This window comes from Phyllobates terribilis, unplaced genomic scaffold (genome assembly GCF_046119375.1).
Source record: "Phyllobates terribilis strain yellow unplaced genomic scaffold, ASM4611937v1 Scaffold_3__8_contigs__length_932513732, whole genome shotgun sequence".
Lineage (NCBI taxonomy): Eukaryota > Metazoa > Chordata > Amphibia > Anura > Dendrobatidae > Phyllobates > Phyllobates terribilis.
Genome location: NW_027362763.1, coordinates 398,168,533 through 398,189,192, shown reverse-complemented (window position 1 = coordinate 398,189,192; position 20,660 = coordinate 398,168,533). Strand labels below are relative to the sequence as shown.

Genomic DNA, 20,660 nt, shown 5'->3' with positions numbered 1-20,660 from the left:
GAATTCTCAGTTTTCATTTAAGTTTCCATATCTACAGTAAGCAGACATACTACCATTACAACAAAAAGATTTTTACTTACCGCTCTACATTAGTTTGGTTATCGGCACTATTCGGCCATGATTCCACATTGTGTAAAGACTGCATTTTTCGGCTGCATTTTTTTATGTGCAGGAAATCTGATATGTTTAAAGGGATTAGCCACTTTCTATCGATATTAACAGAAGTGTTTGAGACTTGATTTTGTGGCACTTAATAATTATAGCAGAGTCAGGTAGGACTGGGTTAAATCCTAGAACTGCAGGTCTTAATTAGTGTTGAGCCACCCCCGTAGTGTTCGAGTTCGGTTCGGTTCGTCGAACACCCGTGTGTTCGCCGAACTGTTCGTCGAACACCTTCGAACACCGTTAAAACCAATGGCAGGCAAACAAAAACACATAGAAACACATAGAAAACACCTTCAAAGGTGTCCAGAAGCTGACAAACTGCTCAGAAGACATAACTAACACATGGAAAAGTGACAAGTACATATAGTCATGCGAAAAGAAAAGAGGTGGAGGAGTAAAAGGAGGGGGAGACACAGATATAGGCATGTCATGCCCTTCTAAAATCCAAAAAGTGAGAAGCCGACACGGCCAGTCCGTTCCTGCCCGTGCCACCTCCGTGTCGCCGGGTTTGTGCCAGAGCCGCGGTGGACCCTGACGGCCAGCCCCCCTCTCCCAATACTGGTGCCTGTCCGCTGGTGGGTCGAGCGAGCCCCCCTGTGGTGGAGGCAGCTCTAAGCTTTTTAATTTAAATTGTCTCTCTAATTTGAATGAATACACTTTAAATCCATTTACAAGGATCTATTGGAGGGCAAGTCTCATGCCAGCAGCCGCGTAATTCCAGCTCCAGTAGCGTCCACTAAAGCTGCTGCAGTTAAAAAGCTTTTATAAGGATCGAGCTCGGCTGTCCACCGCAAGGCATCCTACTGCCAGTCCCAGCCCCTATGCCTTGGGGTGCCTCCTGATGCTCTTCACTGAGTATCCCGTGGTCCCGAAGCATTTCCTTTGAAAAAATGAAGTGTCCAAACTACAGGTGGTGTAGCTTGCTTAACAGCCGGGATAATCCGCTGACTAGCAGACCCTGCTACTAGGCACAAAGTATTTCCTGGGCTAGATGCAGTTAAAAATTTGTAATTAGATACTCTCGTTGGATGCTGAGAAAGCATTCCATAGAGTCTCCTGGCACGCCATATATGATTCTCTTAAAAAGCTTGGGGTAGGGGTCTAGGGGACCCTTTTATAGCCAAAATCACGGCCCTGTATCGCAATACGTCACCTAGGCTGAAGATAAATGGAACTGTAGCACCCTGAGGGCTCGGTTGCTACAGAGGTATTGCACCTCACCCAGAGGTGTGATATCTCACTCTCAGGTAAGGATGTAGTGTGGATCAGGACCCGACACCTGCATGCATTACACCACATTGCCGTGGGGCAGGGCGATCAATATGCCCCTGAGATGGGCACGACAGTCCCTGTCCCTGGCTGGAGTGGGGGGAGGGAACACTGAGGAAGGGGAACCCTGTAGTGCAGGAGCAGGGAGGAAGCAGTTCCTGGGTGCATTGAGAAGGGAGTATAAAAGGTGGGCACCATCTTAGTTCAGTGCAGAGAAGTCTGAGCAGAAGTGGCAGGGAGCAGGGGCTCTGCATGAGCTCTGCTCCGGAGGCGGGCCTAGTAACAGAGGCCCAGGCCTGGAAGAGGGAGAAGGAAGGAAGAGGAGCGGAGAAGGCTCCAGGAACGAGGAACGAAGGGATCTCAGGGGTGCGGACGGGCGAGTCGCCACCGCACGCCAGAATCCACCTGCGTGGAGGGGTCAGGCCAAAGGGGGAGACCGGTCCCCGAAACTAGTGGAGGCAGGAAACGACCCTCAGCTAGAAACAGGAGGCTGTGACATTTTATGTGGCGCAGCCCCTCGCTACACCCGCTAGGAAGGCACCACATAGGGTCAGGGAAACTGGCGCCAAGTTTACCAAGAGGAGGCCCGAGGCAGCCGGACAGAAGGGTTGGTAAGAAAGGCCAGACAAAGGACACACAAAGGGGGTCCTGTGAAGCGCTCCAAAGTTATCTGGGAGTTGTCTGAGCCCCTCACCTGGTGAGCACAGTACGACGTGGGCAGCCGTTACCTGCAGACGTGGTCTGGATAATAAGAACTGTGAGTAAAGGCCCTGGACTGCATCACTGACTCCGTGTCATTACTGCTGCTGCCCTGCACCATCACCCCCATCCTCCGCATACACTGCCCTGAGGCTATACTCCTCCCGTGGGGAGTTATGCTACGCTCTGCTGCACCCACAACACCAGCCTCAGCGGTCTGCCCTGGAGCGGCGGTTCACTCTGACCGCAATCCACGGGTGGCGTAGTCGGACATTTAAACATCAAAACCACATAAATAGTTCCGCCACTGGTTTGACCGCCCTGAGCCACGGAACCGGGTTGCCGCCACGGAGACTACAACCACCAGCATCCACCAAAAAGGGTCCGGCTCCGGGTGTCCCAAGGCCCAGGGGGCGCGTCAGAACATTTTCATCACCTTTCACAATCACCAATGGGACAAGGCAGGGATGTTCTCTGTCCCCTCTCTTATACATCCTAGTGACGGAGCACCTGCTCTCATCAATTCGCCATAACCCCAATATTAGGTGGATTGAGGTGGGAGGCACCGAGTACAAGTGCTCTCTATTTGCTGATGATGTCCTAGTATATATCACTCAATCACATATATCCATCCATGCTGTTATGGCTGAAATAGATCACTTTGTTACATGGTCAAATTTTAAAATCAATGCAGCAAAGTCTGAGGCCCTCGATGTCTCCCTCCCCAAATCCATATAGAATTCCATCCAGTCCAACTTTCCCTTTGCCTGGCCCTCACAGGGTATCAAATACTTAGGAATTCCTATTCATAGAGACCTCTCCCATCTATGTTATCTTAATTTTGGGCCCTTTATTGAACAACTCCATACAGACCACGGTTGGCAAGTTAGAACTGTAAGATTCACTACGTGAACCACTGGTGTTTTGTGGAAAAGCACATGTACACTGTGTTCCAAATTATTATGCAAAAAGTGTTTAGGAGTGATAAGGGAAGAATTTGTTTGTTTGTCAGTTAAACTCATTGATGGTGATGTGTGTCAGGGCTCTTTATATCACTGTAAGCAATTGCAGACACCAGTGCTAATTAGTTTGTCAGGTGTGTCCAATGAAAGGCAAGACTACTTAAGAAGGCTCTCTCACATTATTCAGCAGCCTACATTTTCTGCCAAAATGGGAAAGAAAAAGGATGTGTCGGCTGCTGAGAAGCAACAAATTGTGGAGTGTTTAGGTCAAGGCATGACTACAATCAACATTGTGCGATGATCAGGATGAAGTGTCTTGGCAATCAAGAAGTATGTAGCTGATTCACAGTACACACGTGTGCGTGCTGATAAGGGCAAATTGAGGACTCTTTCCTACAGGCAATTACGTCAGGTTGAAAGAGCAGCGGCAAAAAAGCCTTGTCATAGCAGCAGACAAGTTTTTGAAGCTGCTTGTGCCTCCAACGTCCCCCGAACAACAAGATGCAGGGTCCTTCAGAGGTTTGCAGCTGTGCATACGCCATCCTGTCGACCTCCTCTATCCACTTCACACAAGCAGAAACGGCTCCAGTGGGCCAAACATTACATGAAGACTGATTTCAAAACTGTTTTGTTCACGGATGAGTGCCGTGCAGCGCTCGATGGTCCAGATGGATGGAGTGGAGGATGGCTGGTTGATGGACACCCCACGCAAACACGGCTACAGCGCCAACAAGGAGGAGGTGGAGTAATGTTTTGGGCTGGAATCATGGGGAGAGAGATTGTCGGCCCCTTTAGGATCCCTGAAGGCGCTAAAGATGAACTCCATAATGTATGTGGATTTTCTCAAACAGCACTTCCTGCCATGGTTCAAGAAGAAGAACCGTGTATTTCACAGCAAGATCATTTTTCTGCATGATAATGCACCATCTCATGCTGCACATAAAACATCTGCATCTCTGGCTGATATGGGCATAAAAGGGGACAAACTTATGGTGTGACCCCCATGCTCCCCTGACCTCTACCCCATTCAGAACCTTTGGAGCATCATTAAAAGGAGTGTCTATGATGGCGGGAGGCAGTTCACATCTAAGCAACAGCTCTGGGAGGGTATTCTGTCCTCATGCAAAACAATTGAAGCAGAAACCATCCAAAACCTGACAAATTCAATGGACGAGAGAGTTCAGAAGCTCCTTTCGAACAAGGGGTCCTATGTGAAAATGTAACATCACCTAGAATAAAGTTTTGAGTTGAAAACTGTTTGATTTCAGTTTCTAACAACCTGCTAATGCTTATAATTTCAAAAATGACCATTTTTTTGGTCTTTATTAAAATGAAAAGGTTGATCGAAAAGTTTGGGGGATCTAAGAGTGTGGCAACCCAGTAGTCATGGTTACTTCGAATTCTGACAATATGAGGGTCATGCTGCAGGTAGTGCAGCAAGAAGGCACTTATGTGTCTTGCGCATCTCGGAGCCCCAAAATTATTTTCCGGGCTAGATGCAGCTAAAATTATTTTTAATTTTAAATCTGGTGGAGCTTATTATAGATGGCCTAATAGGATCAGTGCTGCACACTGCTACAAAGCCCAAATTATTTTCCAGTCAAGATACAGATAAACATGATCAGTAATTTGAAAGCTTAAAACGGTTGGTAGGGTGATTTTAACCAATCATCAAGCTTTTACTCTCCCCAGGATGACACAGGGGTAGAAAAGTCGTTTCGGATCCATGATTTGTTCATCTTTATGAACGTGAGTCTGTCTACATTATCAGTGGAGAGCCGCGTGCGCTTATCTGTCAGCACACCACCAGCAGCGCTGAACACACATTCAGACAGAACGCTGGCTGCGGGGCATGACAAGATCTCCAAGGCGTAAGTGGCTAGCTCCGGCCATTTATCCAGATTGGAAGCCCAAAAAGAGCAAGGGTCCAGTGACACAGTCGTGGCTTCAATGTTTACTTGGAGATACTCCTGTACCATCGTCTCTAGGCGTTGACTATGTGTCAGACTTCTTGTCTCCTCTGGCCTTGCAAAGTATGGGCTAAAAAAGTGGTGAAATGATTCCGCAAAATTGATGTTACCACCAGATACTGTGGTTCTGTTACGGTTTGAGTGCTGAACACTTGACGGTCCCACGGTTGGCAAGTTGGAACTGTGAGATTCACTACGTGCACCACTGGTATTTTGTGGAAAAGCACATGTAAGATTCTGCAACAGTCTCTGCTGATACTCCTGCATGCGTGCATCCCTTTCTATGGCAGGAATAATTTCTGCAAATTTACTTTTGTACCGGGGATCTAACAGTGTGGCAACCCAGTAGTCAGGATTATTTCTAATTCTCACAATTCGAGGGTCATGTTGCAGGTAGTGCAGCAAGAAGGCACTCATGTGTGTTGCGCATCCAGGAGCACCAAGTCCCTGTTGTGTTGGTGGCGAGGTAACAATCATGCTTCCTTCCTCTGTCCTCTCCCCCCAACCTCGCACAACAGAAATGTGATCAAGGTCTCCCTCATCTGATGAGTCTTCCATCAGTTCGTCCTCCACTTCTTCCTGGGCTCCTGCACCTTCTTCACTAGTTTGGCTGCTACCATGCGCCCTGGTAAAACCATCTCCCCCACCCTCACATGCCTGCCGCCTTGGTGCTGCCGACCGTCTGGACCTTGCAGATGTTAGCCCTTCCGCATACAACTCCTCCTCCTCTACTTCCTCCACCTCCTCTTGTGCCACCACCTGACTCCGAATTCTGTTTAACATGTGCTCCAGCATGTAAATCACCGGAATAGTCATGCTGATAATGGCATCGTCAGCACTAAACATCTTCGTCGCCATTTCAAAACTGTGCAGAAGGGTGCATAGGTCCCTGATCTGAGACCACTCCTCCAGCGTGATTTGCCCCACCTCTGAATCTCGTTGGCCCAGGCTATACGTCAGAACGTATTGCACCAGGGCTTGTCGGTGCTGCCACAGTCGCTGCAACATGTGCAGAGTTGAATTCCACCGGGTAGGCACATCGCATTTTAGCCGGTGAAGTGGCAGGCCCAACGACTTCTGTAGAGATGTAAGTCGCTGAGCTGCGGGATGCGAACGGCGGAAGTGAGCACACAGCGACCGTGCCCTCTGCAGAAGGCCATCTAGTCTGGGATAGTGGGCTAAAAATTGCTGGACAACCAGGTTCAACACGTGAGCCATACAAGGCACGTGTGTGACATTGCCCCGGCGAAGGGCCGCACCCAGGTTTGCAGCATTGTCGCACACGGCCTTCCCTGGTTTCAGGTCCAGTGGAGACAACCATTCATGAAATTGGTTCTCCAGAGCTGACCACAACTCCTCAGCTGTGTGACTCACATTTCCCAGACATTTCAATGTAAAAACCGCCTGATGACGTTGAGCCCTACTGCCAGCATAGTAAGGAGGTGTGCAGGATCCCTTCTGCGCAGTTAGAAAGCTTGTGGCATGACCAGACAGGCTTTGGGTGCAGGTGGAAGACCGAGAGGAGGTTGAGGAGGCAGAAGCAGTGGAGGAACTTTGACATAAAGAGGATTGACGCACAACTTGTGGGGACGGCAAGACTTGGACAGCAGCCCCTTGTCCTGCTGTCACCATAGTTACCCAGTGCCCAGTCAGCGACATGTAACGCCCCTGTCCATGCCTACTCGTCCAAGTGTCTGTGGTGAAATGCACCCTGTCACACACAGAGTTTCTCAAAGAAGCGGTGATGTTGTGTGCGACATGCTGGTGGAGCGCAGGCACACCTTTCTTTGAGAAGTAGTGCCGACTGGGCATCTGGTACTGGGGCACTGCGACGGACATAAGGTCTCGAAAATCCTCTGTGTCCACCAGGCGGAAAGGCAGCATTTCTGTAGCCAAGAGCTTGCAGATGGTGAAATTCAACCTCTTAGCTTTCTCATGGCTAGGAGGAAATGGTCTTTTACTTGTCCACATCTGAGGGACCGAGGGCTGGCTATTGTGCTTAGACGGGGTTGATAAGGGTGTCCCCGGCAAACTGCCGGTCTGTGAGGAAGATGCAGGCGGACATGTTAGGTTGCCTTGATCCAAAGGTGGTGCTATCGATGTCGGACAGCGCTCAACACCAGCTGCTGTTACCACCTCCAAAGAAAATGATGACCTGCCAATCACGCTGGCTGTTGCGGGTAAAGAGGTGGCAGGTCTGCGCCCCAAAACAGGTGTGACTGCTGTCCCCCCAGTCACAGAGGATGAAGAGGCCGCGGATGCACAAGATATGGCAGACGGTGGTTGGCCCGGCCGGCTAGGCCGCATTGTAGCACACTGAGCTTCCCACTGCAACTTATGCTTCATGTCCATGTGCCGGTTCATGCATGAAGTACTCAAACTATGTATTTTTTGGCCTCTACTTAGCTTTTGCTGACAAATGTTACAGATAACACGAGTTGGGTCATCTTTATCGATCTGAAAAAATGCCCAGGCTATGCAAGGCTTAGCACCCATGCGACCTGAAGAGCCACCACGACTTGTGGTGAGAGGCAGAGTTGTGTTTGAGGATGCAGTTGTTGACGTGCTTCCAGTACTACGTCTCTGTCCAGGAAGGCGCAACCTGACCTCGTCGTCACTAGTATCTTCCTCCACCTCCTCTGCTGACCTCATCTCTTGGCTGACTGTGGGTTGACAGTAAGTGGGATCTCCAACCTCATCATCATCACCCTGTGTGTTATCACACCCGTCGTCCTCAGAGCCAACCTGTTCCTGCCCTGACAAAAAACTAAAGTTGTCGCTCCAATCAGGTATTTGAGTCTTATCATCGTCTTCCTCATTGTCTCCACCAACAGGAGTTACAGTTTGGGAATGAGGGTCTACATTATGGTCAGAACCTTCTGCGTCTGGTCCTGGATCCGACTCATAAAGATTCTGGGCATCAGTGCAGATCATTTCCTCGTCTGGATTCACAGAAGCGCTGGAGTCGACCTCTGATTCCCAGGCTATAGTATGAGTAAACAGCTCTGCAGACTCAACCATCTGTTCTACCTCATACTCAGACGGGCAGCTGGAGATTTGGGAGCTGTGAGGAAGCAAGTGCGATTTGGGTGACACCTTTGAGGACTGGAGTATTTGTGATGTTGAAGTTGATGTGGAGGAGAGCCCACTTAAAGGAGCACTTGATATCCGTTGAAGCACCTGCTGTTTTTGTGCCTCATCTGGAATTTGTAGCGATTGGCGTGGCCGTAAGAAAGGGATCTTATCACATTGTCCGCTAAAAGAAGTAGACATTTTAGTTTGGCTGGAAGATGGTCTTTCTTCTGCAGATGTTACTGTTGCTTTAACACCTACCCCACGGACACAACCTTTTTTCCCCTTCCCAACACGCCTATTCCCCTTTCCACCAGCAGCAGGCCTTTTTCCACTCATTTTGGTGGTTAAATAATTCACAACTCTGGAGTTGTTTGCACAAAAAAACAATGGATGGTAACCGAGCAGAGCTGAGTGGCCAAACTGTGGTATTAGGCCAAAACTATTGGCTGGGTTAGATGCAGAAAAAAATATATTCAGTTTGCAACCTGATGGAGGTCAGTATAGATGGACTAATAGAGAAAGTCCGACACACTGCTACAAGGCCAAATATTTTTTCAGAGGTAGATGCAGAAAAAAATTATATTCAGTTTGCAACCTGATGGAGGTCTGTATAGATGGATTAATAGAACAAGACCCACACACAGCTAGAAGCCCAATATTTTTTCAGAGGTAGATGCAGAAAAAAATATATTCAGTTTGCAACCTGATGGAGGTCAGTATAGATGGACTAATACAACAAGTCCCACACACAGCTAGAAGCCCAATATGTTTTCAGAGGTAGATGCAGAAAAAAATATATTCAGTTTGCAACCTGATGGAGGTCAGTATAGATGGACTAATACAACAAGTCCCACACACAGCTAGAAGCCCAAATATTTTTTCAGAGGTACTGTAGATGCAGATAAAAATTAGTTTTAATTTGCAACCTGATGGAGGTCAGTATAGATGGACTAATACAAGTCCCACACACAGCTAGAAGCCCAAATATTTTTTCAGAGGTACTGTAGATGCAGATAAAAATTATTTTTAATTTGCAACCTGATGGAGGTCAGTATAGATGGACTAATAGAGAAAGTCCGACACACTGCTAGAAGGCCAAATATTTTTTCAGAGCTAGATGCAGAAAAAAATTATATTCAGTTTGCAACCTGATGGAGGTCAGTATAGATGGATTAATAGAACAAGACCCACACACAGCTAGAAGCCCAATATTTTTTCAGAGGTAGATGCAGAAAAAAATATATTCAGTTTGCAACCTGATGGAGGTCAGTATAGATGGACTAATACAACAAGTCCCACACACAGCTAGAAGCCCAAATATTTTTTCAGAGGTACTGTAGATGCAGATAAAAATTAGTTTTAATTTGCAACCTGATGGAGGTCAGTATAGATGGACTAATACAAGTCCCACACACAGCTAGAAGCCCAAATATTTTTTCAGAGGTACTGTAGATGCAGATAAAAATTATTTTTAATTTGCAACCTGATGGAGGTCAGTATAGATGGACTAATAGAGAAAGTCCGACACACTGCTAGAAGGCCAAATATTTTTTCAGAGCTAGATGCAGAAAAAAATTATATTCAGTTTGCAACCTGATGGAGGTCAGTATAGATGGATTAATAGAACAAGACCCACACACAGCTAGAAGCCCAATATTTTTTCAGAGGTAGATGCAGAAAAAAATATATTCAGTTTGCAACCTGATGGAGGTCAGTATAGATGGACTAATACAACAAGTCCCACACACAGCTAGAAGCCCAAATATTTTTTCAGAGGTACTGTAGATGCAGATAAAAATTATTTTTAATTTGCAACCTGATGGAGGTCAGTATAGATGGACTAATACAACAAGTCCCACACACAGCTAGAAGCCCAAATATTTTTTCAGAGGTACTGTAGATGCAGATAAAAATTATTTTTAATTTGCAACCTGATGGAGGTCAGTATAGATGGACTAATAGAGAAAGTCCGACACACTGCTAGAAGGCCAAATATTTTTTCAGAGCTAGATGCAGAAAAAAATTATATTCAGTTTGCAACCTGATGGAGGTCAGTATAGATGGATTAATAGAACAAGACCCACACACAGCTAGAAGCCCAATATTTTTTCAGAGGTAGATGCAGAAAAAAATATATTCAGTTTGCAACCTGATGGAGGTCAGTATAGATGGACTAATACAACAAGTCCCACACACAGCTAGAAGCCCAAATATTTTTTCAGAGATACTGCAGATGCAAATTATTTTTAATTTGCAACCTGATGGAGGTCAGTATAGATGGACTAATACAACAAGTCCCACACACAGCTAGAAGCCCAAATATTTTTTCAGAGGTAGATGCAGAAAAAAATATATTCAGTTTGCAACCTGATGGAGGTCACTATAGATGGACTAATACAACAAGTCCCACACACAGCTAGAAGCCCAAATATTTTTTCAGAGGTACTGTAGATGCAGATAAAAATTATTTTTAATTTGCAACCTGATGGAGGTCAGTATAGATGGACTAATACAACAAGTCCCACACACAGCTAGAAGCCCAAATATTTTTTCAGAGGTACTGTAGATGCAGATACAAATTATTTTTAATTTGCAACCTGATGGAGGTCAGTATAGATGGACTAATAGAGAAAGTCCCACACACTGCTAGAAGGCCAAATATTTTTTCAGAGCTAGATGCAGAAAAAAATTATATTCAGTTTGCAACCTGATGGAGGTCAGTATAGATGGATTAATAGAACAAGACCCACACACAGCTAGAAGCCCAAATATTTTTTCAGAGGTAGATGCAGAAAAAAATATATTCAGTTTGCAACCTGATGGAGGTCAGTATAGATGGACTAATAGAACAAGACCCACACACAGCTAGAAGCCCAAATATTTTTTCAGAGGTACTGTAGATGCAGATAATAATTAGTTTTAATTTGCAACCTGATGGAGGTCAGTATAGATGGACTAATAGAATGATGCTATGCCCAAAAGATTTTACTTCACTAGGTGCAGTAAAAAAATTGGTATTCTATACACAGGTGGTATATCTTGCAACACAGATAGGCTACTCCACTGACTAACACACTCTGCAATAGGCCAAAAAGGATTAGCTTTGCTAGATTCAGCCAAATGCTGTGAAAAAAACTTGCACAGCACTGGCACAGACCTGCCTGGCAAAAACTGATAGGAACTGATGTAACCTAGTCCTGAAAAGGACTCCAATTACAATTAGTCTTTACTCCCACAACCTATCTATTTAAGAGCACAGACCTCCCTGATAAAAGTCGTAGGAAATGCTGTAACCTAGTCCTTAAAAGGACTGCAATCACAACTATTCCCTACTCCCAAGCTATCTGTATATTTGTGCGAAAATTGGCTTGAAATTAACAAGGTATAGCGCACACAGTAACAGCGGTGCCGTCTAACACGCAGCTGCAGCAGTGAGAAAATGGTGGCGACGGGGAAAATGGCTGCGTCTTATAGGGCAAGGACATGTGACATACACTGCCAATGACACATGCCCTTGCTTGTGTGAAAAAAAGCACTTCGCTCCGTGTGTGCGCTGCTGATAGGCTGACAGATTGCACCTCCCCACTGCAAATGCGGGAAAGAGAAAAAAAATGGAGATCTTCATTGTTCCTGCAGAGATCCATCCCCTGCCCCTCCCCCCACCCCGCTGTACACTCAAACTGCGTATTAACATTAATTTTCATCATTACTGAGAAAAAATCCAGTTATGATTTTGGTGCACGAACAGTTATCGAACATAACCTCGAACATCCGAATTTTTATCAAATTGTTCGTGTTCGCCGAACGGCTCGAACACCGCCCAAAACAGCTCGAATTTGAGATTGGCGAACAGTTCGAGTAGAACAACGCTCATCTCTAGTCTTAATGAGATGCACTGGATAGCTTAGACAAAGAACCAGGAAATGGGTTTGCCTTGTGTCAGTCTGTGCAATGAAATAGAGTGGAGTGTGTTGAAGCTGGTGAGCGACCAACCAAAATGTGAGCTGTAGCTGGGAAAGAGACAAGCCAGAGTATCTCTCTGAATGGAGACTGCACGGGTCAGCTAGGAAAGCTGAGCAGTCTGTGTGTGGGAGCTGCACAGTAAAATATGGAAGCTGCAGTCTGTTCATTGTGAAGCTGCTTGAACTCAGGTTGAAGGTGATACAGAGACTGGTAGGACCTTACCTCTGCTGTATATAAAGTTGCTCTGAGAGAAAGGACTGTAATCTGTCCTGTTGACACTGCACTGACATATGTGCCTGCTGAATGAACTGTTTAGTTGCTGTTATACCTTTGTGCCCAGAAGAGGATGTTTTTGACTTTGAATTACTTGGAGTTTTATGAAAGCAATAAAACTGCACATGTTTTGACCAAATCGCATTGCCTGTGTGAATGCTACCTAGTGTCTACATGAGAGAGTGAATTCCTACATAATGTACAGTATATGATTACAGGTTCTCCTGCACTTGTTAGCACAGTGTTCACAAACTTCATAGCTCTCATGTCCACAAAATAGCTGTTGTTGGAAGACCATGCGGCCACGCTGGTCAATCAGCCTCCACCACTTGTAAATACATCACATGGTAAAGTTGTTTTATTGGAACAGACTAATGGACAAATCTAATCACCAGGCTGCACTAACAAGTGCAGGAGGAGAAACTGTAATACTTATATATTAGTAAGTGCCACAAAATCATGTCCTAACACATCTGTTAAAATAGATAGAAAGGGGCCATTTTCTTCAAAGGGGTTATCCAGGACTATTTATTTTTTTTACTACTGGCTTAAGAACTAACAGGCAGGCAATTGTCTGTCGTCCCCAGCGCCGATGTCTGCGGCACAGAGTGGTCACAGGCAGCTCCTACCAGCGATTCAGTGGCTTATGCTGACTTCACGCTGACAGAGCAGCTCTTTCTCTTCCACACTGCTCTGTTGATGGGGCGTGACTGTTGACGTCATGCTGATTGACAGCCAGCTCCCTGCGGTTAGGCAGCGGGTAGCCGACTGTAAATCAGCATAACATCAGCAGTCACGCCCTGTTGACAGAGCAGCACGGAAAAAGAAGAGCTGCTCTGTTGACAGCTGAATTGGCAGCTGTTAGCAGCTGATGACAGCTGCTGAATGGTCAGCAGAATCGCCAACCTTTGGCAGCTGAATCGCCAACAGGAGCGATTGGTGACCGCTCTGAGCTGGCGATGGGTAGAACGGGCATATAGTTGCCTCTGTTAGCAACCACCCACCTGTTACTTATTTAGGTCCATATTTAAAAAATATAATAGTCCTGGACAAACCCTTTAAAAGTTAAAGCAAAGTGGATAAGATTTCTTGAAAACTCATGCCCAAAGTACATTTAAAGATGTTGTAGAATTTTGTGTTTTGTAGTCAGTTTTTTTTCCGTATAGACTACTAAAGGCAGCCTAAAAAAACACAAATGAGTTATCAAGTATGGAAAAAAACTAATGAAAAAAAAGCTTAACAAAATGCAATAAACAGAGCAGACTGTTATTGTGTATTTTGGTGTGGAATCCTGAGAAAAATGACCTGGGGAAAAAAGCATGGAAAAAACACCGCTTTTCCACAAGTGGGAACATGGTCTAAGGCTCCAATGACGATAAATTCTGCACTTAACTATAAACTGAAATATGAATTTACTATTGTATTTACATATTGTAGTAGAAATTACATATAATTACACCTTACAGCAGTAATAACTTGTAGGAATTGTACATAGGATCTATGTACGATAAACAGGAGTCACCATCCTCCTACCTGTCTCGTGGGGGTTCACTTCTTGACCTTGATGCCTGTTTCTGCTCCTGCACAGCAGCTTGTAATGATGGTTCGGACCCTTTGCTTTGATCAGACTGTAAACTAGCAGGTGAGGTCTCTTGAGAACCAGCCGTTGCGGCAGTACTTAAAGGAGTTTGAGATCTAGATCTCTCTTGAAGCCTGGCTTTCTTTTCCCTTGGCGCATCAGAACCAGGACCAGTACCGGTGTCACTTAATGTACCATCTTGACTTGGAGGTTGTTGTGGCCCACTTCCAAAAAACCAAGCTCCCGATTTTGTGAGAATTTCTTGTTGTTTTCGGCACAGATTACAAACCCACATAACCTAATTAAGATAAAGAAAAGAAAACATTTTGAAACCAAAAGGTAAAAAAATTTAAAAAAAACCTAAAAAACACAACATTATAAAAGCACACGAAGCTCACGAGCTTTAGCTGAAGCCTCTACCTGACATGTCCAATTTAAAAGACACATTTTTGTTGTAGCAAACATTTAGGGTAAAAAAGAGTAGGTATTGAGTATATCTTGATATACAGGTGCATCTCACTAAATTAGAATATCATCAAAAAGTTAATTTATTTCAGTTCTTCAATACAAAAAGTGAAACTCATATATTATATAGAGTCATTACAGAGTGATCTATTTCAAGTGTTTATTTCTGTTAATGTTGATGATTATGGCTTACAGCCAATGAAAACACAAAAGTCATTATCTCAGTAAATTAAAATAACTAACAAAAAACACCTGCAAAGGCTTCCTACGCGTTTAAAAAAGGTCCCTTAGTCTCTTTCAGTAGGCTCCACAATCATGGGGAAGACTGCTGACTTGACAGATGTCCAGAAGGCAGTCATTGACACACTCCACAAGTTCACAGAGTTCCAATTTTCATTTGGAAATCAAAGTCCCAGAGTCTGGAGGAAGAGTGGAGAGGCACACAATCCAAGCTGCTTGAGGTCTAGTGTGAAGTTTTCACAATCAGTGATGGTTTGTGGAGCCATGTCATGTGCTGGTGTAGGTCCACTGTGTTTTATCAAGATCAAAGTCAGCGCAGCCGTCTATCAGTAAATTTTAGATCTCTTCATGCTTCCCTCTGCCGACAAGCTTTTTGGAGATGGAAATTTCATTCTCCAGCAGGACTTGGCACCTGTCCACACTGCCAAAAGTACCAATACCTGGTTTACAAACAACAGTATCACTGTGCTTGATTGGCCAGCAAACTCACCTGACCTTAACCCCATAGAGTATATGGGATATTGTCAAGAGGAAGATGAGAAAAGCCAGAGCCAACAATGCAGATGAGCTGAAGGCTGCTATCAAAGCAACCTGGGCTTCCATAACACCTCAGCAGTGCCACAGGCTGATCGCCTCCATGCCACGCCGCATTAATGCAGTAATTGATGCAAAAGGAGCCCCGACTAAGTACTGAGTGCATTTACTGAACATACATTTCAGTAGGCCAACATTACGGATTTTAAATACATTTTTCAAGCTGTTGTTATAAAGTATTCTAATTTACTGAGATAGTGACTTTTGTATTTTCATTGGCTGTAAGCCATAATCATCAACATTGACAGAAATAAACACGTGAAATAGATCACTCTGTTTGTAATGACTCTAAATAATAGATAAGTTTCACTTTTTGCATTGAAGAACTGAAATAAATTAATTTTGTGATGATATTCTAATTTAGTGAGATGCGCCTGTATATTGATGTATATGTGAGCCGGTTGGCTAGGTGTGAGAATTTGTGACTTGCTGAGTATTGTACATGTAATAATATAGGGAAAATCATTTGCAGCAGATATAATAGACTTTAACCCCTTCCCCCCATGGCCAATTTCCAAATTTGAGCATTCATTTTTCTCTCCTTCTTCAAAGATCAATACCTTTTTTCATTTTGTTTCTTCCATCAACAAACAGGGGGCTTGTTTTTTTGCTGGATCAGTTGTAGTTTTGAATGACATCATTCATTTCACCGTAAAATTTATTTAAAAAAATTGAAAAAAAAAAATTAATTCAAAATTCAAATGGGGGAAATGGTGAAAAAAATACAATCTGGCCATTTTCTTCTGGAGGGCGGGGTGAGTTTGTTCTTACGGCGTTAGTTGTGCCCAAAATATAACAAGGCAACATGATTTTCCAGGTCAGTACAGTTAAGGCAGTACTGAATTTGCATAGATTTTGTTTTTCTTATTAAAATGGTGCGGAAAAAAATTGAATTTTTTTGTTCCTGCTCTTTGCTGGGTTTTACATGGCACTGCCCTTCTATAATATACCTGCCAGTGTAGATTATTTATTTGCCATGTATTACTACTTATCCATGCAGTCGGCAGCTCACGTTTCTGTGTGGAGGTGCCATCCATATTATCCTGTTTTTTTATGTTTTATAATAATAAAGTATTTAATTACATTTACTATCATACGGTGTGCAATATTTACAGTTTATCAATGTAACATGTAGACTGCACAGTGTTACCTAATACATTTTTGTAGAATTAGTTATTTTTGTAACATTATTATTTTTCCATTGATGGGACTGTGTAAGAGCTTCTTTTTTTGTGAGACAAGACGATATTTTTATTTGATACCAATTTGTGATTCCCTCACTTTATTGCATTTTTTTTTCTTTTTACAGCGTTTACCATGACGGTATGTGCACATGTTAAGTATTTGTTGCATTTTTGATGCGTTTTTTCCCCCATTTATTAGAATAAATCAAAAATGCTACAATAAGTTTGAAAAGAATTGAGATACAGATTTCAAACTGCTTAAAATCTGCAAGGAAAAAATAAGAAACGCATGCATGAAATTTCAGAAATCTCATTTAGTGGGACAGTGAAATGCTGTGTTTTTCACAGGAAAAACATGGCAAAAATCGTGACATGTGAACATACCCTTACCGTTAATCAATTTTGTATTTTGATAGACTGGGCTTTTACAGATGCGGCGAAACCAAATATGGTTACTTTTTAGTTCTTTATGTTTAAGGGCCGAAAAGAAGGGCAATTCAAATTTTTATATATTTTTTATATTTTTAGATTTTAAAAACCTTTTTTCAGTGTTTACTTTATTATTCTTTAGTCCTTTAGGTCAGAGGTCCCCAACCGCCGGTCCGCGGACCAGGACCGGGCCGTTGGGGTTTTTCAGCCGGTCCGCGGGGAGAGGGGGCCCCTCCAGCCTCCAGCAGGGCCGCCATCAGGGCATGACTGCCCTGACTCCAGTATGGGGCCCGGCCGGTAGGAGCCCCCTTGGAGCCCCCCTCTTGTGCGTCTCTCTCCTCATGGGGCCTCCGGCCGCATGCTAAGCGCCGGGTCCGGGACATCTTAGCGCTGCGCTGCTGCGGCAGCACCTTCATGATTCCCCTGACTTCCGGTCATGTGACGGCGCCGTCACATGGCCGGAAGTCAGGAGAACCTGGTGTCAGCGATTTGGACGAGCGCCAGGATTCTGCAGGGATCGCATGGGGGTAAGTATAACAAGTTTTATTTTTTTTTAAATACAATTAACTAGGAGTGGGGGGAATGGGAGATGCACATGGGGGGAGGGGAGAGATGAGAGATGCACATGGGGGAGGGGAGAGATGAGAGATCCACATGGGGGGGAGGGGAGAGATGAGAGATGCACATGGGGGAGGGGAGAGATGAGAGATCCACATGGGGGGGAGGGGAGAGATGAGAGATGCACATGGGGGAGGGGAGAGATGAGAGATCCACATGGGGGGGAGGGGAGAGATGAGAGATGCACATGGGAGGGAGGGGAGAGATGAGAGATGCACATGGGGGGAGGGGAGAGATGAGAGATGCACATGGGAGGGAGGGGAGAGATGAGAGATGCACGGGGGGGTGAGAGATGCACGGGGGGGTGAGAGATGCACGGGGGGGATGAGAGATGCACGGGGGGTGGATGAGAGATGCACGGGGGGGTGAGAGATGCACGGGGGGATGAGAGATGCACGGGGGGTGGATGAGAGATGCACGGGGGGGTGAGAGATGCACGGGGGGGTGAGAGATGCACGGGGGGATGAGAGATGCACGGAGGGGATGAGAGATGCACGGAGGGGATGAGAGATGCACGGGGGGTGGATGAGAGATGCACGGAGGGGGATGAGAGATGCACGGAGGGGGATGAGAGATGCACGGAGGGGGATGAGAGATGCACGGGGGTGAGCTGCACATGGGGGGGTGAGAGATGCACATGGGGGGGTTATGTTTACATAACTTTGTTGCCTTATGAAGGGCGGGGGGGGCCCCCAAAAATTTCTTGCACAGGGGCCCACTACAGTCTGTGTCCGCCCCTGGGATGAAGTAAATGCAGCTGAACAGCAGCTGTCAGGACAGCTGCCCTGTCCTGCTGCAGGGCGTGATGGGGCCTCAGTGATGCGGCTCCTGGCACAGCACATTATGTGGGGCTCCTGGCATAGCTCCTGGCGGGGACCTGGTCTACTCTATATGATAAGTATGCACTAAACTCCAAATCCCTCCATTACCCCGCCCCCATATGACCAAAGCCCCGCCCACCCCACCCCCTCCTTGCTGGGCCATGGAAAAATGATCTTGCTTCAAGCCGGTCCCTGGTGCAAAAAAGGTTGGGGACCACTGCTTTAGGTGACTTGAACCTATGATTGTTTGTAGTACTGCAGTATAGAGCAAAGCCCAACTGCAATGACCACCCATCAACATTCAGTGATCACATTGCTAGGGTCCACTGGAAGCTGGCAATTGAGAGGCACTTAAATGGTTAACCAGCAGCAGTCTCAGCACGGTAACTACACTTTCATTCTTTTCATAACTCAATAGAACAAGAGAAGATAAGAAACATTGTAATACATCTTTTATAAGAGAAATATGCTTTTCCATTTATTGGTCATTTTTTGGCTCCTGCTATGACTGATTCAGTCTCAAAAAACGCCTAAATCTGTCAACAGAAACATCTGCATTGCCTATAAAAGCCTATGGATGGGGGGAAGCTGAGCACGCAAAGAGAAAAGGCGGAGGTCTTTTATACAAAGTGGAAAACTGGTGAGAATGCAGAATATACATTCATGCCGAAAGTGTTGGCAACCTTGATATTGTTCCAGAAAATGAAGTATTTCTCCCAGAAAATTATTGCAATTACACATGTTTTGTTATACACATGTTTGTTTCCTCAGTGTGTATTGGAAAAATACAAAAAAAAAAGAGAAAAAATAGGCAAATTGGACATAATTTCACGCAAAACCCCAAAAATGGGCCAGACAAAATTGTTCGCACCCTCAGTTTAATATTTGGTTGCACCCCCTTTGGAATAAATAACTGCAATCAATCGCTTCCTATAACCATCAACAAGCTTCTTACTCCTCTCAACTGGAATTTTGGACCACTCTTCTTTTACAAACTGCTCCAGGTCTCTCATATTTGATGGGTGCCTTCTCCCAACAGCAATTTTAAGATCTCTCCACAGGTGTTCAATGGGATTTAGATCTGGACACATTGCTGGCCATTTCAGAACTCTCCAGCACTTTGTTTCCATCCATTTCTGGGTGCTTTTTGAAGTATGTTTGGGGCGATTGTCCTGCTGGAAGACCCATGACCTAGGACACAAACCCAGCTTTCTGACATTGGGCACTACATTGCGACCCAAAATCTTTTAGTAATCTTCAGATTTCAAGGTGCCTTGCTGCAAAGTCTAGACACCCAGTGCCAGAGGCAGCAAAACAACCACAAAACATATTTGAACCTCCATCATATTTGACTGTAGGTACTGTGTTCTTTTCTTTGTAGGCTTTATTCCAATTTCGGTAAACAGTAGAATGATGTGCTTTACCAAAAAGCTCTATCTTAGTCTCACCTGTCCACAAGACACTTTCCCAGAAGGATTTTGGCTTAATCACGTACATTTTGGCAAACTGCAGACTAGCTTTTTTATGTCTCTGTGTCAGCAGTGGAATCCTCCTGGACTTCCTGCCATATCACTTTATTTCATTCAAATGTCGACGGATAGTTTGTGCTGACACTGATGCACCCTGAGCCTGCAGGACAGCTTGAATTTCTTTAGCTGCTTATCCACCATCTGGACTATCATGCGTTGCAACCTTTCATCAATTTTTCTCTGCCGTCCACATTCAGGGAGATTAGCTACAGTGGCGGGTTGTAAACTTCTTGATTATGTTGCGCACCGTGGACAAAGGAACATCAAGATCTCTGGAGATGGTCTTGTAACCTTGAGATCGTTGATATTGTTGAACAATTTTGGCTGTCAAATCCTCAGACAGTTCTCTTCTCTTTCTGTTCTTCATGCTTAGTGTGGCACACAGACACACAATGAAAGATTTAGTCAACTTATCCCCTTTCCATCTTGTTTCAGGTGTGATTTTCATATTGCTCACAACTGTTATTTGCTACAGGTGAGTTTGACCTAGCATCACATATTTGAAACAAAGTTGTTTACCTACAATTTCGGAAAGGTGCCAACAATTTTGTCAGGCCCATTTTTGGGGTTTTGTGTGAAATTATGTCCAATTTGACTTTTTTTTCTTCTTTTTTTTGTGTTGCTTGAATACACACAAAGGAAATAAACATATGTATAACAACATGTGTAATTGGAATAATTTTCTGGGAGAAAAACTTTTCTGAAACTATATAAAGGGCGCTAACACAGTGTATACTGAACTCACCTGAAACTGCAGTTAGACTTTAAGGCCTCCTGCACATAACCGTATTATCGGTCCAAGTGTGATTCGACAAAATATCAGAT

General features: G+C 44.7%; 1 protein-coding gene across 23 annotated transcripts in view; it reads right to left on the bottom strand.

Annotated features, from left to right (window-relative positions):
* RIMS1 (regulating synaptic membrane exocytosis 1) overlaps positions 1-20,660 on the bottom strand; it is a 469,599-nt gene that overhangs the window by 334,200 nt on the left and 114,739 nt on the right. For all 23 annotated transcript variants that reach the window (XM_073675541.1, XM_073675542.1, XM_073675546.1 and 20 more), the window contains one exon: positions 13,910-14,253. In XM_073675541.1, the coding sequence (XP_073531642.1) occupies positions 13,910-14,253 (344 nt within the window). The remainder of the gene's footprint in view (positions 1-13,909; positions 14,254-20,660) is intronic.